Consider the following 19059-nt stretch of genomic DNA (forward strand, 5'->3'; position numbering starts at 1 on the left):
CCTTCTTCTGAAATGGGAAAGCCACCTGCACAGTCCAAGCCTGCCTTAGCCCCGTTGTGAAAAAAGGGTTTCCCCAGCCTCCACTGGAGGGCACAGGTTACTTGCTGTGTGACTTTGGACTACATAGGCTGGGTGCCTTTCCAGAAGGATATGACCACTCCCGTTCTAGAAGTCTCTCGGGCCTGCCTATGTGCCTGCCACGTACCACTAGATACTAGTTAAGAACTATTAGAAGGGCTGGAGAGATGGATGGCTCATAGGTTAAGAACACTCACTGGCTGCTCTTCCAGGGTTCATGAGTTCAATTCCCAGCAACCACATGGTGGCTTACATGCCCTCTTCTGGCATGCAGGTACACATGCACACCCAGCACTGTATACATATAAATAAAATCCTTTAAAAAACTATCACAATGCAATACAATAAACACCCCAAAGCAGTTGAAGCCTTCTGTGGGTGTGGCTGGTGTCCACTATGGGGAAGGACTTAGGTTTACAAAAACACGAGGAAGTTACAACACTTAAGAAGTCCCCTCAGATTCCTGTGATCCTCCCTACCCCCAATTTTGTGTCCTCTCTGTGCACCAGTCTGTTCTTTTTGGAAGGACAGGCCTCCGGAGTCTCCACCAGAAAACATCCTTACTGCAGCAGGTATGGGGGCTGTGGGCAAGTTTGGAGATCGGGCTGTACAGGAAGGGTCTTCTTGCCAAATACACCATATTCTGCTGAACTTCGAAGGCCTGATGTAGGAACTGGGTATCCATCTGTTCCCCAGGATCAGTCACAGAGTCAACTCTAGGGGCCTCCCTCTTTCCCTGCTCTTAAAGCTGTGAGGCGCACTGTTTACACAGTCACCTCTTTTTTTTTTTTTTTTTTTTTTGGTTTTTCAAGACAGGGACAGTCACCTCTTAAATCAGACTTTTTTTTTTTTTTGAGACAAAGTCTGTCTATGGTACCCCTGGCTGGCCTCCAATTCCTACAGACCTATGTCTTTCAGTGCTGGGTTCTTTTCTGGCAAGCTTAAGACCACAGGTCCAAATCCTAGAGGTTTTGCCCATTGCGAAAGGGGTCGGGCCACTGCTGGTGGGCCTGAGACGCATGTGAGCACAGGTGCCCCAGGCACAGCTGGGACCTGAGTTGTACTTCGGAAAGCCGCCAGGTCATTAAAAACAATGGGGGAGCGGGAGCCTGTAGCGAAGCCCACGTCCGTTCCCACCAAGTTGGCCCGTGTTGACCCCTCAAGGTCCTGTAGACCTCGCGTGCAGAAAGCAGAGCGAAACAAGGCAGATAAAAATCAGACCGCCAGGCAAGGAGGAACTAGCGAGAAGGGTGGACCTGGTGGTACTCTGCAGCTGCTGCGACGGTCAGGGGCCGTGAGGGCGAGCCTGCTGCCCCTCCTCCGGCCCCTGCTACGCTTCCCTTTTTCCCCCCCCTCCCCCACCCTTAGTCCCCGCCCACGCCTCCGCCCTTCCTCTCCCCCCGACTCCTGCCTAGGGTGCCCTCGGGTCCTTCTTCCCCGCCCCTCCCCGACTAGTACACCCCTTCGCCTCCGTTGCCGTCTCCCTTCCGCCCTCCCGTCCCCATCCCGAGCAGCCACTCCCTCCTTCAGCTCCTTTGCCGGACCTTCTCGGATTTGCCTCGGCCCCGCCTCCCCCTCCTCGGCTCCGCCCACTCCCTCTCGGCCCCGCCTCCCGCCCCGCCCACAGACTCTGGCCCCAGGGCCTACAAAGAGCCTGGGAGCCGCCCGAAGTTTGAGCGCCGACGGCCCAGCTGCGGCTGCGCGGCCGTCCCGCGTGCTCCGCGGCGCATGCGCGCGTCCTGCGCTTGCGCACTGCCCGCCGCGGCGCCGCGCTGCTTGGCGGTGCCGGCCTCCGGGACCGAGCGGCCATGGGACGGCGGGCGGCTGGGTCGCCGAGGGCCAGGTAGCAGTAGGGCAGCAGGGACCGCTGGCTCGGCCCGGCATGTAGACGTCCACGCGGGCGCGCGGCAGCCGACGGTGAGTGCGGGGCCTGGGGTCGCCCTCTGCCCGGCGGGCGTCACCGCGCCGGCCCTGCCCACCTGCCCGGGGCTGGGCGGGGGCCCCTCCCGTCGCGCCTCCCGGCGTCCGAATGTGGCGTGGGCAGCGACCCGGATGACGCGTGGTCTCCGGAACGAGCCTGCGGGGGCAGGTCTGGGGGTCCCCGCCCTGGGGGTGGGTCTGGAGGACGAGTTAGAGGTCCGGGTCCCGGGAGAAGCCCATGGAGGCCGCCGTTCTGTTCCCGGCCCTGACCGGGTCGGCGCGCGGCACCGCAGCCGGCTCAGCTTCATTGGGCCTTAGCAAGCAGGAGAGGCCCTGGCGTGTGAAACTTGGAAAGCCCGAAGCTAGCTGAATGTAGAGGTTCAAACGTTTTGTGAAACAGTCGGGGTGTTGGTATCCAGTACTTGCCAGAAAGTTCCAAATGGAGATGTTCCTAAACAGGCTCCTGGTTTTATACTCTGGCAGGTTTCTTAACTGTGGGGATAGGACGTGCCCGGCGGCCAAGAGCCGGCCCCTCTTCCCATCTCTCCTCCCAAGCAGTGGGCTCTCTCCTCTCCTTGATTCTAAATAGCAACCTATTTTTTCCTTTCTTGTTTGGGAAGAACGTCTTCAAATCTGTATTCATTTATTTCATGTATCACAGCTGGTTTTCACAGCCTGATGCTGGCACCCTTTCTCTCCTCAGCATTGCTCCCGCTCCTTGGGATTTCTCGTAGCGTATTTGTCCTCAGCAGTCACTTCCCTGTGAGTTACACAGCCCCAACTTGGGCTGTGGGACAGCGACGGGTGCTAATACACAGTCCAGCAAGTAGCTGCATTTGGAGGTGGCCCTGGTGGATTTATTTGCTAAAACAATTGGCAGGGCTGCTGTTTTGTTCATTTGGAATTAAAGACCAACACCTGTCTCTTCTATTTTTTGGAAACAGGGTTTCACTATGTAGCCTTGACTGGCCTGCAACTCACTATATAGACCAGGCTATCTGTGAACTCAGAGAACCACCTGCCTCTTCCTCTCAGTGCTGGGATTAAAGACCTTCCCCCATACCCAACAAAAAATTTTTTTTAAAAATTTAAAACTTTTGGTTTCTCGAGACAGGGTTTCTCTGTGTAGCCTTGGCGGTCCTGGACTTGCTTTGTAGACCAGGCAGGATAATTTACTTACTTTTTTTTTTTTTTTTTAAAGAAAAGGCATGTGGTGGTACATACTTTTAATCCCAGCACTCAAGGCAGCAGAGGCAGGTGGATCACTGTGAGTTGGAGGCCAGCCTGGTTTACAAACTGAATCCAGGACAGCCAACCCTGTCTTGGACAGGACAGAGAACCCTGTCTCAAAAAAAAAAAAAAAAGTTTTAAATTCCAGTTCCAGAGGATCTAACACCCTCTTCAGGTCTCTGTGGCAACTGTGTACACATACAAATAAGTCTTAGTCTGTTTGTTTTGTCAATGGCTCCCAGAGAGCCCAGATGGTGACCACTCTCTCTGGCCTTGGAAACTAGCAGTCCAACCCTAGGGGACACAATAGGGTGACACCCACGTTCCCTTGATCCATCCTCTGCACTTCCATGTGACATGGGGTCTTAGTCTCCTCCCCTGTGAAAAGGCACCAAAATATCCTCACAGAATGCGTTTGTGGCAGGGCGCTCTTGAACTCCACCTCCCACGAGTCTTGTTCATCTCTGTCTCCAGCCAACACAAAGCTAGAGCCTGGGAGATGCAACCGTCTGTACAGGCCCGCTGCCTGGACGAGGGCCACCTGTAGAACGACCAAGACAAGGCTGCACATGGACCTGACCACATTCTGTTAGTGGTGCGCTCAGTCGTTGTGTGGGGTCCTTCCAGCCCTAGCCCCGAGATACCTGTGGTTCCCACGGTGTGTGAGGTGCTGTCATCATCCTCCTTGTCCTAATCATCAGCCCCATGGTGATGGGATGGAGCAGGCAGGGGGACCCAGAGTCTGTTAGCAGATCTGTGCTATGTCTACCACATCCAGAGCAGAGCCCAAGGCACCCTCCAATGCCGGTGTGGACACTTGCTGCCAGCACACAGGATTTTTTGTGATAATTGCATTTTAATAAGCCACCCACTCTGCCCAGTAATGACCTAACAGGCCAGCACAGAAACTCCTATGGGCCTGTACCTCACCAGGCAGCTATTTTTCTAATTCTTAAAGTTGCATTTGTTGACTTGGTTTTGGTGTGTAAGGGTGGGGTCAGGTGTGCACAGCTTGTCTGTGGAGGTCAAAGGAGTTGGTTTCTTCGTTTCATGGTGTAGCTCCAAGGGATGCAGCCCAGGCTCCCACACTTGAATGAGTACCCAGGAGTGGACTGAGCCATGGCAGCTAAGACTGCGGCCTTGGGAATGGAGAGAGGACGAGGAGCTATGTAGTGAGGCCATGTCTCCAGAAATATGTTATTATATGCATGTATTTTCATTTTCTTAACTGTCATTTAAAGAGTAAAGTGTGTGTGACAGCATAGGCCTGTAATCCACTAGGGCGGCAGGGCAAGAGGATCACAAGGTCAAAGACTACCTGGATTACAGGGTAAGACCCTGTCTTTAAAAGAAAAGGGAAAAAAAGAGCCGGGCATGATGGCACACAGCTTTAATCCAGCACTGGGGAGGCAGAGGCAGGCAGATCACTGTGAATTCGAGGCCAGCCTGGTCTACAAAGTGAGTCTAGGCAGCCAAGACTACACAGAGAAACCCTGCCTCAAAAAACCAGGAAAGAAAAAAAAAAAAGATAGACTATGGTGGTGCACTCCTTTAATCCCAGCACTCTAGAGGCTGGCCAGGCAGGTCTCTGAGTTCAAGGGCAGCTCAAGGACTCCTTTGTTAGGGATTAAACCTAAGGCCTTACACTTGCTGTGGTTTGTTTGTTTGTTTGTTGTTGGGTTGGTTTTTTTTTTTGTTTTTTGTTTTTTTTTTTTGGTTTTTCAAGATACGGTTTCTCTATGTAGCCTTGGCTGTCCCAGAGTCGCTTTGTAGACCAAGCTGGCCTCGAACTCACATCAGTCCACCTGCCTCTGCCTCCTGAGTGCTAGGATTAAAGGCGTGCACCACCACTCCCGGCTCTTCATTGGTTTTCAAGACAGGTTTTTGCTGTGTATTCTTGGCTACCCTGGAACTTAATCTGTAAACCAACCACCAACCAGACTGGCCTCGAACTCACAGCAATCTGCCTGCCTCTGCCTCCTGAGTACTGGGACTACAGGCATGGGCCACCTTGCCCAGTTACCTTTTTATACTTTGAGATATAAAAGTTTTGTTAAGTTGCCCAGGCAAGCCTTGAGTCTGTCATAGTCCTACCTCTGCCTCTCAAGTAGCTAGACTTACAGGCCTGTGCTGCCAGCCCCAGCTGTCTTGGTCTTTGGTTTCTTTACTGTATAGTCCTAGCTGGCCTCAAATTTGCAGTGGCCCTCTCCTACCTCTGCCTCCCAAATCTTTATTCTGATTTATTTGATTTAAGTAAGTGGGACATAGAAATTGTCTTGTTTAAAAAAAAAAAAAAAGGGCCGGGCGTGGTGGCGCACGCCTTTAATCCCAGCACTCGGGAGGCAGAGGCAGGCGGATAGCTGTGAGTTCGAGGCCAGCCTGGTCTACAAAGCGAGTCCAGGACAGCCAAGGCTACATAGAGAAACCCTGTCTCGAAAAAACAAAAACACAAACAAACAAACAAACAAAAGGGTAGATAAAGCTTCTACCCTTGTTGATTGTAAAATGTATCCAGGGTACAAACCATGCCTCTCCTCTCAACTTTGATCTCCATAGGCTTGTCTGCAGCCAGGGGACTTTTCTTGTGCTTTCCCGGTCATGGTCACGCATGTCTAGTTGTCTGGGCTTCTGTGACAGCATCACACACTAGCGGAGAACTTCCCCAGCACCTCTGTGCTACTCGAGGTGGGCAGGTCTGAACGTCAGGGAGAGCTCTGGGAGCTCAGTGGTGGACAGAGGCAGGCAGATCTCTTGAGTTTGAGTGAGTTCTAGGACAGCCAGGGCTGTTAGGTGACCCCACCCTGTGACTCACTTCCTCTGAGGCCTTTCTGCAAGTGCCGTCACAGTGGTGGCGAAGGCTTCGTGATAACTTGACACGTGTTGATGGGCCTGGGATCCAAACAACTGTGAAGGCTGAGGCAGGAAGATCACAAGTTCTGGCAGGTACCAGACTGTCTTAAAAAAGAAAACAGTGGGGCTGGAGAGATGGCTCAGCGGTTAAGTGCACTGACTGATCTTCTAGAAGACCCGGGTTCAATTCCCAGCACCCACATGGCAGCTCACAACTGTCTGTAACTCCAAGATATGACACCCTTACACAGACATACAGACATACATGCAGGCAAAACACCAATGCACTAAAAATAAAGAAATTATTTTTTAAAAAAGAAAGAAAGAAAACAGCTTGGGTTCTATAGCTCAGTGATAAAATGAAAGGGTCCCTACAGGTGTTCCACAGGGAAGCAAACCTTCTGAAGAGATAAGAATTAAACCCAATGCAGATTGGCTTCCTTCAGGGACTCTGTTAACAGTTGGTTTATTCCCAAATGTTATTTAAGCCCAGTATAGTTTGGAAAAGGTTACCTGGTGTAATACAATCCCCCAGTGCACAAGGAAGTGGAATTACATCCAAACTCAACACAGGCTAGTGTGTCATTCCTCCAAGAAGATGGGCTGTAGAGATAGGCTGCCTATGACTAGTTGAAGGGCCTAAGGGTCTGGTCTGGCCTGGTCTCAGCCATACAGCTGTGTAGAGGTCATTTGGGCTGTTAGGCACCTCTGCTGCTGTTTGTAGGAACTCACAGATGGCCAGGCTGGGTTTGTTGTTGTTGTTATTGTTGTTGTTTTTTGAGACAGGGTTTCTCCGTGTTAGCCTTGGCTGTCTTGGACTTGCTTTGTAGACCAGGCTGGCCTCGAACTCACAGTGATCCACCTGCCTCTGCCTCCCAAGTGCTGGGATTACAGGTGGTGGGCCACCACGCCCAGCTCACCAGGCTGTTAATCATTTCCACTTCTCAGCTTCCTGGATGGAATAACAGGTTTTTCATCTTTCCTATTGGAATGAGAATTCTGTGTGCTTGACATCCCTGTATCTGGCCTCGGGAGGACCTTCGCGCTGTGCTCCCAACAGTAGAGCCCTTGCTTAGCGGGAGTGAGGCCTTAGGTTCAGTCCCATAACTGCTCTGGGTGGGGAGCATTCAGACCACAGCACTGTTTCATCTGGGAGAGTCCACCTCCCCGTCCTAGCAGTGGATTAAAGGAGCTCTAGTAAGAAGCTGGGGAAGGGAAACAAAGGGGCTGCAGGGTCTAGGGTGGGGTGGGGTGAGGAGTGCTGGGAGGAGCCACAGCTGCTAGGACTTGTCCCAGGTTTCTTTGGCACCTGACGAAAGTGAGTTCTAGGACAGCCTGGCCTGTAGAGAGAAGACCTTGCCTCGAACAAGAGAAAGGGTCTGGAGAGGGCTCGGGCCAGAGAGCTTCTTGTTCTTGCAGAGGACCAGAGTTGGTTCCTAGCGTCACCATGGTCACTCACACCGTGCGTACTCCACTTCCAGGGGATTCAGGCCCTGTGCCTGGCTTCTGTGAGTACGAGGCACACACGGTACACATATATACAGGCAAAACATAGACACAGAAAATAAATCTTAAAGGAAAAAAAAAGACATTTTAAAAACGCCTTGGTCAGGTTCTTGTGCAGCACAGTGTGGGGTGAATACCTGTAATCCCGGTTCACAGGAAATGAACAGAGGGTCATGCTTGTCAATACAGGATTGTGTGAGCTCAGGGGGTTAGCATCGCCCTGACGCAGCGCAGTCTCAGGAGGCTCATCAGGTTGGTCTGTCCTGAGTATTGATGGCTGTCCTAGGTGGCTGGATGGGGACGCCAGCTGCACACTAGAGCGCCAGTGCACTCCCCTCTGTCCGTTCCGCTGGCTCTTCAGTGATGGACTGTGACCTGGGTGTGTAAGACCAGTAAATCTGTTCCTCTCCAGTTGCTTCTGGTTAGTGTTTTCTCGCAGCAACAGAAAAGAAACTAGGACACAGTCTTTCAGTCCCTTAATTCAAATTAGTTTACTACAGTTTCTCTCCAGACTCTGCTCCTTTGTTTGTTTTTTCTTTTTCCCCTTTGGTTATTTGTGTGTGTGTGTGTGTGTGTGTGTGTGTGTGTGTGTGTGTGTGTGTGTTTTGTTTTGTTTTCCTTTTTTCCAGACAGGGTTTCTCTGTAGCCCTGACTATCCTGGACTCACTTTGTAGACCAGGCTGGCCTTGAACTCACAGTGATCCACCTGCCTCTGCCTCGAGAGTGCTGGGATCAAAGGTGTGCGCCCAGCCTCCTTTGTTTTTATTTATTTGTTTTGTTTTTGAGAAAAATAGAATGTAGCCTTGGCTGAACTGGAATTCAGAGCTCTCCTTGTAGTTGCCAGTCATAGTGGCGCACGCCTTTAATCCCAGTACTTGGAAGGCAGTGGCTGGTGGATCTCTGAGTTCCAGACTAGCCTGGTCTACAAAGTGATTCAGCCAAGGCTGTTACATAGAGAAACTGTCTCCAAAAGAAAAAAGAAAAAAAGCTGGACATGGTGGCACACGCCTTTCATCCCAGCACTGGGAAGGCAGAGGCAGGTGGATTGCTGTGAGTTCAAGGCCAGCCTGGTCTACCAAGGGAGTTCAGGACAGCCAGGACTACCCAGAGGAAACCCTGTTGCGAAAAAAACAAAAAAAGGAAAGAAAGAAAAGATGAGAGTAGAGTCCTTGTCCCTGCCATTCTTGTTTGTCACTTGTTGGCTTTTATATGAGCCAGGGTCTCTGTTCTGTAGCTCTGGCTGTTGTGGGATTCTTTCTGCTAGACTGTTCTAACCTTAAACTCAGAAATCTGCCTGCTTCTGCCTCCTGGGTCCGCCGTGCCTAGCCCTCTTTGTGGTTTTGTTGTAGGGACTGGAGTCTTGACTGTCCCCTTGGCTGGCCTGGAGCTGACAAGAGATCTGATTGCCACTGTCCCCAAGAGATGAGACTGAAGGCCTGTGCCCCTCACCTGACTTCCGCTGTGCTTCAGCTCATTTTATTCCATTTCCAGCTTTATTAGTTCATTACTGTTCATCTTCAGAAAAGTCATCTCAGTTCTAGGGAGCTAAATAAACTGTCTGCCTGCTTCCACCGCGTGGACATTTCCCGAGTGGCTTCCTGTGTGGCTTTGGGCTTTGATGTCAATCTGCTGAGGAGGAACGTTTCAAAGCTCCCTAGTGGACAGTGACTTTTTGGTTTTTGTCTCCCCCCCCCCCTTTTTGGGGGGGAGGTTTACTTTGTCTTTTTCTGATTTTTCTGGGCCATGGTCAGAACTATGTATCTTCATATGGGACCTGAAATTTCTCTTGAGGGTTATCACAGTTCAGTTGGGATGACTTTCATCGGCACTAGACTCAGCTCATAGGCTCTGTGGGTGTGCACTCCAGTGTGTACCTGTTAGGAATTGAAAAGTAGGTGACGGTACTTGTGTCCACACCACAACGTCACGTTTTGCTCTTGCTTGTTGGGCCGTGTGGGCTGCTTTGTGGGGCTGTGTCCACTCTCGCAGGGCCCTTCTGTCTGGCTGTGACGGACACGCTGCGGCTCTGTGCTGGCCAGCCCTTCCTCTCCTCTTCTTTAGATTGGTTCCAAAACACCAGGGAGGAGTGTTGCCAGTAGCTAGAACATGCTAGGCCCTGGATTCAGCCTCTGGCACTGAAGGAGAGTGACGGCAGGAAGGACTCTGAGCTCTTTAAAGAACTCTGAGCTGGGCGGTGGTGGCGCACGCCTTTAATCCTAGAGGCTGGTGGATCGCTGTGAGTTCAAGGCCAGCCTGGACTACAAAGTGAGTCTAAGACAACTAAGGCTACCCAGAGAAACCCAGTCTTGAAAAACAAAAACAAACAAACAAAAAAAGAACTCAGAAAAATGAAAACCTAGCAGGTTTTTCCTGTTGCATGTGACTTTTCCCAAGGAATCTGTTTTCTCTTCATCCAGATAGAGATGGCAGTGACAGATGATCCCAGCCAAATCCAGCAGGGAGTTGATTGAGGTTCCTGGGCGCCCCAGGCAGCCATGTCACCAGAGTCTTCCCGGCAGTGGTGGCTGCTTACCTACCTGCAGGGAAGGGAGGGGCCTCAGGGATCTTCCTTCTCCTTCCTCAGGGAATGTCATGGGTCTTGTGAGAGCCTTGTGTAGGTGACTAGATGGTTGTTGTGACAGTCCCTGGTACACGGAATGTGTGCTATCGCTACTGAGATACATCACTTTCTTTATTTTATCAAATGAAGGCATCGGTGGTTTTCTCATACACGATGGAAATGGAACAAGAGAAGATGAACGTGAGTAAGGAGTTGAGTCCTGACTCGGCCTCATACCACTGCTCCGCGTGTCATGGGGATGAGACCTGGAGTTACAGTCACCCCATCCGGGGCCGTGCCAAGTCTCGGAGCCTGTCAGCCTCACCTGCCCTAGGCAGCACCAAGGAGTTCAGGTAGGACCAGGAGTGCGCCCCTGTAATGCATGTAAACATGTTTTTGTTTTGATCCCAAGTTTGGGATGTCAAACAGACTTGTGAGAGAACAGGTGATGTTTGTCCATTAGAAAAGGAACCGCCTCTTGCGGAGGCATGGTCTTTGCCAACTGATAAACACCCTAGTACGGACCCTGAGAGGATATGTGTATATATGAGCCCAGAACAAGAGGTGAGGCATTGTTGGTCTTGGCTGCTCATCACTCCACCTCAAGACACTTCTAGAGAGAAGCACTCCAGCGAACGCTTCCTGGTTCCGGCTGCTGCTCAGGCTTCCAGCGGCTGCGGCTGCAGGGGAATCTGAGTCTAAAAAAGGTCTATTTCTTCTGTTCCCATTAACCTCTTTTCTTTCCTATCTAGGTTAGGTGGGTTGGAAGGGAGGTGTAAGCATTAAAGAACCTCAAATAAAGTAGGTTTGAAAAAATTTAAAGAAGCCGGGTGTGGCGGCGCACCCCAGCACTTGGGAGGCAGAGGCAGGCAGAGCTCTGAGTTCCAGGCTAGCCTAGTCTACAAAGCGAGTCCAGGACAGCCAGGGCTACACAGAGAGACCCTGTCTCGAAAAACCAAAAAGAAAAAAAAAAAAAGAAAAAGTTCAAAGCCTACAGGTGCACCTAACGTGGCTGGGCATAATGGGCAACTTAACTTCTAATGCTATAGAGGAAAATGCGGCTCTGAAGGTGTAAAGACACTGTGTCCGGGTCAGCAGAATGGCAGCTGCTATTGCAAGGCTCCTTCCTGCTTTGTCCCCAGAGGGAATTTTCAGGTTTTGCTTTGTCTTTTTACTATATTCCATTTTTTTAAAAAGATTGGAATGAAGACTGATGAGATATGAAAACCGCAAGTGTCACTAAATTTTGTAATTCTGGAAAAGATTTCCGAATTTGCAGTTCAACAAGAGAGTTTATGGTTAGAAGTGGAAGCTCTTGGGAAGCAAATAGCACCACTGATAAAAGGAGGAAAAAATGTGTTCAGACTCGGTAATAACTAAAAAAAAAAAAAACAGGAGTTCTCCGCCCTTGCCCTCCCACCCTACTCCACACACCAGGTGTTTAGAGCCTGCGGAAGGAGGTAGAGAAAAACCCGGAAAGCCTGGAGGCCAAAAGGGCTCTAGAGGTACGGAAAGCAGACAGGCCAGAGGGCTTTGGCGACAAGTGCTGCGATAGAGGAATTCTCTAGGGCCACACAGACACCATCAGCCTTTTCAGTATTTGTGCAGCATGTCCCTGCTAGTGATGGTGGTGGGGCTCATGATGAGATGGTGTGGCGTCCAGTAGATGTGCTAGATGTAAAGCATTTTAAAGAGTCTATTGTACGGTTTGGAATACACTTATCTTTTGTTAAACAAATTTCAGTAACCGGGCTACACAGCATAGTATTCCCCAAGATTGGAAGGGATTGGTGTCAGCTGTGTGAGAAGCTGCTCAGCAGTTAGAGTGGTAATCGTGGTGTAGAGACAGAGCCGCGAGAACAGAGCAACAAAATACACCAGGGGGATAAGTGTTGTAAAGAGAACACCAATTCCGGGACCACCAACCTTCTATACTGATCCAGGTAGTTACTACGAACTCTTTGCCAATCTTCATTGATTACTCACAATGACATAATCTCAGCATTAGTAAGAGGCACTGCAGTTTCATCCCGGTCTGTTCCTGACAGTTGACACAGTCTTTTTTAATTTTCATAATTAATTCAAATTTTTTTTCTATGGATGTCTTCAGTTTTTTACTTTATGTGCTAAGAAAATCCATTCCATAATATTATCTTGATAAATGCTGTTAAAGATCAATTGCTTGGTGAAGGGTGTTATTCTGACTTAAGAGTACAAACCCGATTCAAAGATACAGTAATTGAACAATGTCGTGTTGCAGCCTTAAGAGCTTGGGACATGGTTGAGCCTGGTAAAACAACCATTTCACTTACTAAGGTATTTCAGGGCCTGGAGAAGCCGTCACAGAATTCTTACAGAGACTGGGCTCAGCTCTAGATAGAGCCACAGCAGATCCTGAGCCCAGACAGACACTGACACAGATGATGGCATGTGAGAATGCGAATACTGAGTGTAAGAGAGCAAGTAGAAGCCAAATGTGGTGGCGCACACATTTAATCCCAGCACGTGGGAGGCAGAGACAGTTGAGTTCAAGGCCAGCCTGGTCTACAAAGCGAGTCCCAGACAGCCAAGGCTACACAGAGAAACCCTGTCTCCAAAAACAAAAACAGAACACAAAGAACACTTATTTTTTTGGCTTGGTGTCAAGTGATAGAAAAAAATTTTAACCTTTGCTGTTAATATAATGGTTTTTATGAAAATTTGAGGCTTTTAACAAATGTTTAAATTAGTGATTGGTCATATTTTTTTTTAATTTTCTTGTGTCAGTGGACCTGATAACCCTGTATGAGACAGAATGTGAGTAATATACAAAGGATAGCTTCTACTTCTCACGGCCTGCTGTAATTCCATTAAATAACAAAGTCAATTCTGAGTTAATTCAACAGTTTCTATATGTAAAACAATTTTTTGCATATTGAAAGTCAGTAATTAAGATATTTAAGGAAAATCTAACAGCACCATAAGGTGTTTTTGTTTTTTTGGTTTTTTTGCTGTGAGTTGGAGGCCAGCCTGGTCTACAAAGCAAGTCCAGGACAGCCAAGGCAACACAGAGAGACCCCATCAGGAAAAACAAACAAACAAACAAAAAAATGCTTTAACTATAAACTTTATTTTTTCGTTTTTATTGTTTTTTTTTGTTTGTTAGTTTGTTTTTGAGACAGGGTTTCTTGATGTAGCCTTGGCTGTCCTGGACTCCCTTTGTAGACCAGGCTGGCCTCGAACTCACAGAGATTCACCTGTCTCTGCCTCCCAAGTGCTAGGATTAAAGGTGTGCGCCACCACGCCCAGCAACTGTGAATTTTCTTAATGTTGGTTAAAAAAAAAAAAACAAAAACAAAAATAGCAGCTGAGAGACATTGAGTTATAGAAAAAAACTAAAGAGTTAAGGCAACCAATATACTGTGAGGATCTGCTGACAGTGAAATAAAAACCCGCAATAGTTTTAGGATAGGGGCGGGGTTATGTTTATGTATCTACAGAGATTTAATTTTAAAAATACATGGTTTCAAACAAAAAAAATTTTTTTTTAAGGTTTTTTGAGACAGAGTTTCTCTGTGTAGCCTTGGCTGTCCTAGACTCGCTTTGTAGACCAGGCTGGCCTGGAATTCACAGGAATCTGCCTGCCTCTGTCTCCTGAGCACTGGGATTAAAGGCATGCGCCACCACACCTGGCTTTTCCAACAAAACTTCTAAAGATTAGATCTGACCACAGAAGACCTACTATCTAAAACATAAATGTCTTCACATAACAAGGGAATTTTTTTATTTTTCTCGAGACAGGGTTTCTCTGTGTGACAGCTCTGGCTGTGCTAGGCTCACTCTGTAGAGCAGGCTGCCCCTGCCTCCCAAGTGCTGGGATCACAGGCCTGCGGCACCACACCCAGCTGACAAGGGAGTCCTGCGGCTGCCTGGTCCTTGTGACACCCACTCTTCAGTACTGCATTTCTTCTTTCCACGGGCGCACGTGTTGGGATCCTTCCGGAAGACACACTCTATCTGTGGAGATCATGATTGCTTAGTGTGAGGCTGGGCCTGCCCAAGTGGTGCTGACCCTAGCAGAGGGATCAAACACTGTCCACGAGACTTGTACTGGACACTTGTTACCAGCTGGCTTGTACCAAATGTAGGCCACACCATGTTTTCTTTCTACCTCAGCACAGAGCCACCCAGCCAGCCCATGCTGAAGTGAGGTTAAGCTGAAAGGAAGGCATGGTTGTGCTCACTGAAAGAAGGTTCCATTGGAGCATGGGTCCTGTCGTGACCTAGAGCCCTCAGCCCCTCAAACAGGAGCAGGACAGGGGGTCTCCTGTGTGCAGGCTGCGGGCACTGCCCTCATCTGCGGCTGCAGAAAGCCTCAAGGGAAGGTTAGCTGACAAGCATGGGGTTCCTGACGTCAGGAGGTGTTCTAACTCCTGGAGACAATAACTGTGTTACATTCTAGATGGAAACTTGCCAGAGACTGGCCCTGGCTCCAGAACACGGTGACACCTGCCAAGTGTGGAAGTGGGCTTTCTCATGAGGAGCCACTTTAAAAACATCCAGTCTTTTCCATGAGATAGATTGATCCCGCAGAGCTCCCTCTTAGCAGTAGAGGGATAAGGGCTGCTGCAGATTCTATGTAGAAAGTTCTTTCTGTGAGAGATGGCTGCGGCAGAGGCCAGGTGACCAGCACCTTTGCCCTCGGTACACAGCTGATCACAGCGTGGCCTCTGTTGCCTATGCCTCCACTGCATTTTGCCCTGCCAGCTTTGCACAGAATTGCCTGGTTTTCTGGTTTCTCTGGGGATATTGGACCTTCGAGAGTGGCCATAGGTCAGAGCAGTTCTGTCGCCTGTGGCTGTGTCCTGGGGCAGTGTGCATACAAGCAAGTTTGCCCATTTAACCTTTCCTTAAGGAGTGCAGTGCTGACCGTCCTGTCTTCTCCAAGCCCTAAACCCCCTGCCTATTAGCCTTTTAGTCCCTACAGACACAGAGATTTATGATGTTAAAGGTTGTGTAAGTAACCCAGGCTTGGTAATTTACTCATATAATCTTAGCACTTAAAAGACTGAGTCAGGAAGATCTGGGCCATATAGGGAGGCCCTGTTTTAAAAAAAAAAGAAAGAAAGAAAAGAAAAGAAAACTGGGTGCCGTGGCGCACGCCTTTAATCCCAGCACTGGGGAGGCAGAGGCAGACGGATCTCTGAGATCAAGGCCAGTTTGGTCTACAGAGCAAGTCCAGGACAGCCAAGGCTATACAGAGAAACCCTGTCTCAAAAAAAAAGAGAGAGAGAGAAAGGGGGAAAGGAAAAAAAGCTTTATGTAACACTCTAGCACTTGTTGAGCCCAGAACGGCCTACAGCAACCAGAGGGCTCCTCTCCAGCTGTCTGCTCGCCAGGCTGGCCCGGCTCCATGACCTGGACACTGCTGCTCCCCCAGAGGCAGGGCAGTCTTTCATCTGCGTCATCAGATTGGGAAGGTTTTGTGGATTTGGAGACAGGCAGCTGAAGAGGAAAGCAAGTTTAAAGGCCACTCTTGCTAACACGGTGGTGTTCTCTTTGGGCTGAGAAGGGTTAGTGAAACCCTAGAGACCTGCGTGGAATGCCCAGGATGAACACGCATCACAACACTGTCTTAGTCTTTGCCCTGAACCCTCAGACCATCGAGCGCCCTGACTGCTGCTGTCCTTGGCCAGGGCAGGCTGCAGTGAGCCTGTGCTTGGATGCTCAACTGGCTGGGTCACTTCAGGAGGGATGGCAGGGTTGCTCAATTGTATCTGTTAAGAGACACATGTGCTGCAGAGCAAATACATCTGCCAGAATGTTCATCTAGATTACTCAGGGTGGTGCCAGGTTTGACTCCCGATTATAGCCCACAGACCTGCTGAGAGGCTCGTGCCGGGCCCGTGTTTTCCTGGCTCTGACTAGACTTGTGCCTCCTCTGATTTGGGATCAGTGTCCACGGGAGCCTGGCCAGGTCAGCTTCCATGTCTCCAGCCATAGGGAACCTGGGCAGCAGGGATCCCTGCCATGTGAATGTTGTGGGTGGTGGCGCTGGTGCCGTTTTGCTGCCTGTCCCATCCTACTTTGACACCAGTTCCCACTGTGCTCCACAGGAGGACCCGCTCACTTCATGGGCCGTGCCCAGTGACCACATTTGGACCAAAGGCCTGCGTGCTGCAGAACCCCCAGACCATCATGTGAGTTTACCAGAGCTGCGGCGGGGTGGGGGAGGGGCTGTTTCTTGGGAGTGTTATGGGCTTGCTCTGTGCAGTGTTCTGAGTTGGATAAAAACAAAAGCCAAGCAGGTGTCTTTTTAGAAACCCTCTGTACGTAGACTAGGCTGCTGGTCGCCTGTGGTTTGCAGAGGCAGAGGGCCACTTTCTGTGTCAGTGCACACCTATAATCTGGCACTGGGTTTGAGGCAGGAGCTTGAGCTGTTAGTAAGATGTCAGCCTTGGCCACAGAGTCAGACCCTGTCTGAAAAACAAAAACAAATAAACAAGCCAGGGAAAGGCAGTGGGGAGCCGAGCACTGTAGCCACATGGGTGCCAGGTTCCCTGGCTCCGCCCTTCTTGCACAGGTTGAATGGGAACAATGTGGGTTACTTAATTTTCTTTTTCTTTTATTTTATTTTTAGTTGTTTTTAAAAGATGCATTTACTTACGCATGTGAGCACTGTATGTGCATGTGAGCCTGCATGACAGAAGAGAGCATCATCAGATCCCACTACAGGTGGCTGTGAGTCACCATGTGGTTACAGAAACTGAACTCAGGACCTCTAGACAAACAGGCAGTGCTTTTAACTCCTGAGCCATCTCTCCAGACCTAGGGTTCTCTTTCTATGGGTGAGAATTCCATTCTAACAGTGGTTTCCCCTTTAATTGTTACAGGAGTAGGAACATGAATTTTCTTTGTTTTTCATCCTGTGCTTGTTTGCAGGGTGGGTTTGCTGTGCTAGCAATGGGACCCAGGCCTTGCACATAACAGACATGCACATCCCACCCAATGTAGTTCTCCAACTCTGTCAGTGTCAGGACCGTGCCCAGGAATAGAGGTTCCCTGAGACCTCAGCAGTTAGTGTGTCTTACCATGTGTACACATGATCTCCTGTCAGCCCAAAATCTGCTTAGCGTTTGATATTTTCAGAAGAGCAAATACTTTGTGTCATGTTCTTCACGGTGGCTGCATTTTGTAATGGAGGGAAAGTCCCTCAAGTGGGTTGATGCTAATGCTCTGTGTGTGTGTGTGTGTGTGTGTGTGTGTGTGTGTGTGTGTGTGTTTAAGATTGATTCATTTATTATGTATACAACATCTTGCCTGCCAGAAGAGGCACCAGCTCTCATTACAGATGGTTGTGAACAGCCAGGCGGTGGTGGTGCACGCCTTTAATCCCAGCACTCAGGAGGCAGAGGCAGGTGGATCACTGTGAGTTCGAGGCCAGCCTGGTCTACAAAGTGAATCGAGGACAGCCAAGGCTACACAGAGAAACCCTGTGTCGAAAAAACCAAAAAAAGAAAACCAAAACAGATGGTTGTGAGCCACCACCTTGTGGTTGCTGGGAATTGAACTCAGAACCTCTGCAAGAACAGCCAGTGCTCTTAACCTCTGAGCCATCTCTCCAGCCCTAGTGCTTTGTGTTTTAAAATTTAGAATGCTATCTGGGTGGTGATGGCACAAACCTTTAATCCCAGCACTCCGGAGGCAGAGGCAGGCGGATCTCTTGTGTTCAAGGCCAGCCTGGTCTACAAAGTGAGTCCAGGATAGCCAGGGCTGTTACACAAAGAAACCCTGTCTCAAGAAAAAAAAAAAGAAAGGGAGGAAGAGACAAAACAAAATTAGGATGTCAGGGCCAATGGTGGCTCAGCAAATAAAGACACCTGCTGCCCAACCTGACAGCCTGAGTTCAAGCACTAAAACTCACAGGGAGGAAGGAAAGAGCATTATCTTTTGACTTCCACTCTCTTATTGTGATACACACACACACAAACCCAAGTGAGTGAGTAAGTAAATGCTTGGAAGAAGACATTAGAATTTCATTTCGTCACTTTTGGTTTTTGTTTTTGTTTTTGTTTGGCTCTCACTGTCTTCCAACCAGAGACCTTTGTTATCTGTGCATCCAGGGTCTGTTCTTTTCCTTCCTTCCTTCCTTCCTTCCTTTCTTGCTTTTTGTTTTGTTTCCGAGACAAGCCTGGGATCACAGGCATGCGTCCAGAGCCTATTCTTTCCTTTCCTTAAATGTAGACGGGGAAAGGGCTAATGCAGTGTGGCTGTGGGGAAGTAAGATTAGCCCAGTGTGTAAAATGGAGACACTTCACTTTTGTTCTGTCATCGATAACGGTTGTAGGCAGGGCTGGTGATGTGCTCTGGGGCTGAGCCAGGACCATGCTGATCTCACTCTCAGAGCACACGTGCCTATGCCGTCACTACCCTTTTCTGGCCCAAGGCTGTGACCCTCTGAGGCCTGGTTCTCAGCCTTCCTGGTACTGCAGCCCTTAATGTAGTCTAGTGTGTGACTCCCAACATAACATTAAGTCATTGCTGCTTCTTAAGTACAGTTTTACTAGTGTTATGGATTGTCATGTCAATAGCTGATATGCAGGATATCTGATATGCTACCCGCAAATGGGTGGCCACCCAGAGGTTGAAAACAATTGCTCTAAGCTTTGTCTTGGAGATGAAGGTATCATTGCTTCTTCTGCCACCTCCAGGCCATGCATGGAACTGCTTTTAAACTTCATACTTGACTGCAGAGTTGTTGTAAATCCCAGTAATGATGCTGTTCTTGCATCCTTGGTGCTGGAGGGATGTGAGTGTTGGTGTAGGGGCAATTGTAATTGTCAGGCACCCTTGCCTCCAATGACATGCACCTAGTAGCAGCAATAACCCTTCATTCTGCCCTGTGAACACACTAACTCTAGCAGTCTAACATCCAC

At 49.4% G+C, this 19059-nt stretch overlaps 1 protein-coding gene across 3 annotated transcripts in view; it reads left to right on the top strand.

Annotated features, from left to right (window-relative positions):
• Positions 1-525: 525 nt before the first annotated feature.
• NADK (NAD kinase) overlaps positions 526-19059 on the top strand; it is a 28481-nt gene continuing 9947 nt past the window's right edge. The window contains exons 1-3 of one of the 3 annotated variants that reach the window (XM_084785155.1): positions 526-650; positions 10295-10497; positions 16240-16323. In XM_084785155.1, the coding sequence (XP_084641281.1) occupies positions 10319-10497; positions 16240-16323 (263 nt within the window). In that variant the 5' untranslated portion in view covers positions 526-650; positions 10295-10318. Of the gene's footprint in view, positions 651-1791; positions 1996-2068; positions 2168-10294; positions 10498-16239; positions 16324-19059 lie in introns of those variants that run through there. The other 2 variants (XM_084785154.1, XM_084785156.1) reach the window with 2 other exon arrangements.

Source organism: Acomys minous (genome assembly GCF_964271855.1).
Source record: "Acomys minous genome assembly, chromosome: 6".
Classification (NCBI taxonomy): Eukaryota; Metazoa; Chordata; class Mammalia; order Rodentia; family Muridae; genus Acomys; species Acomys minous.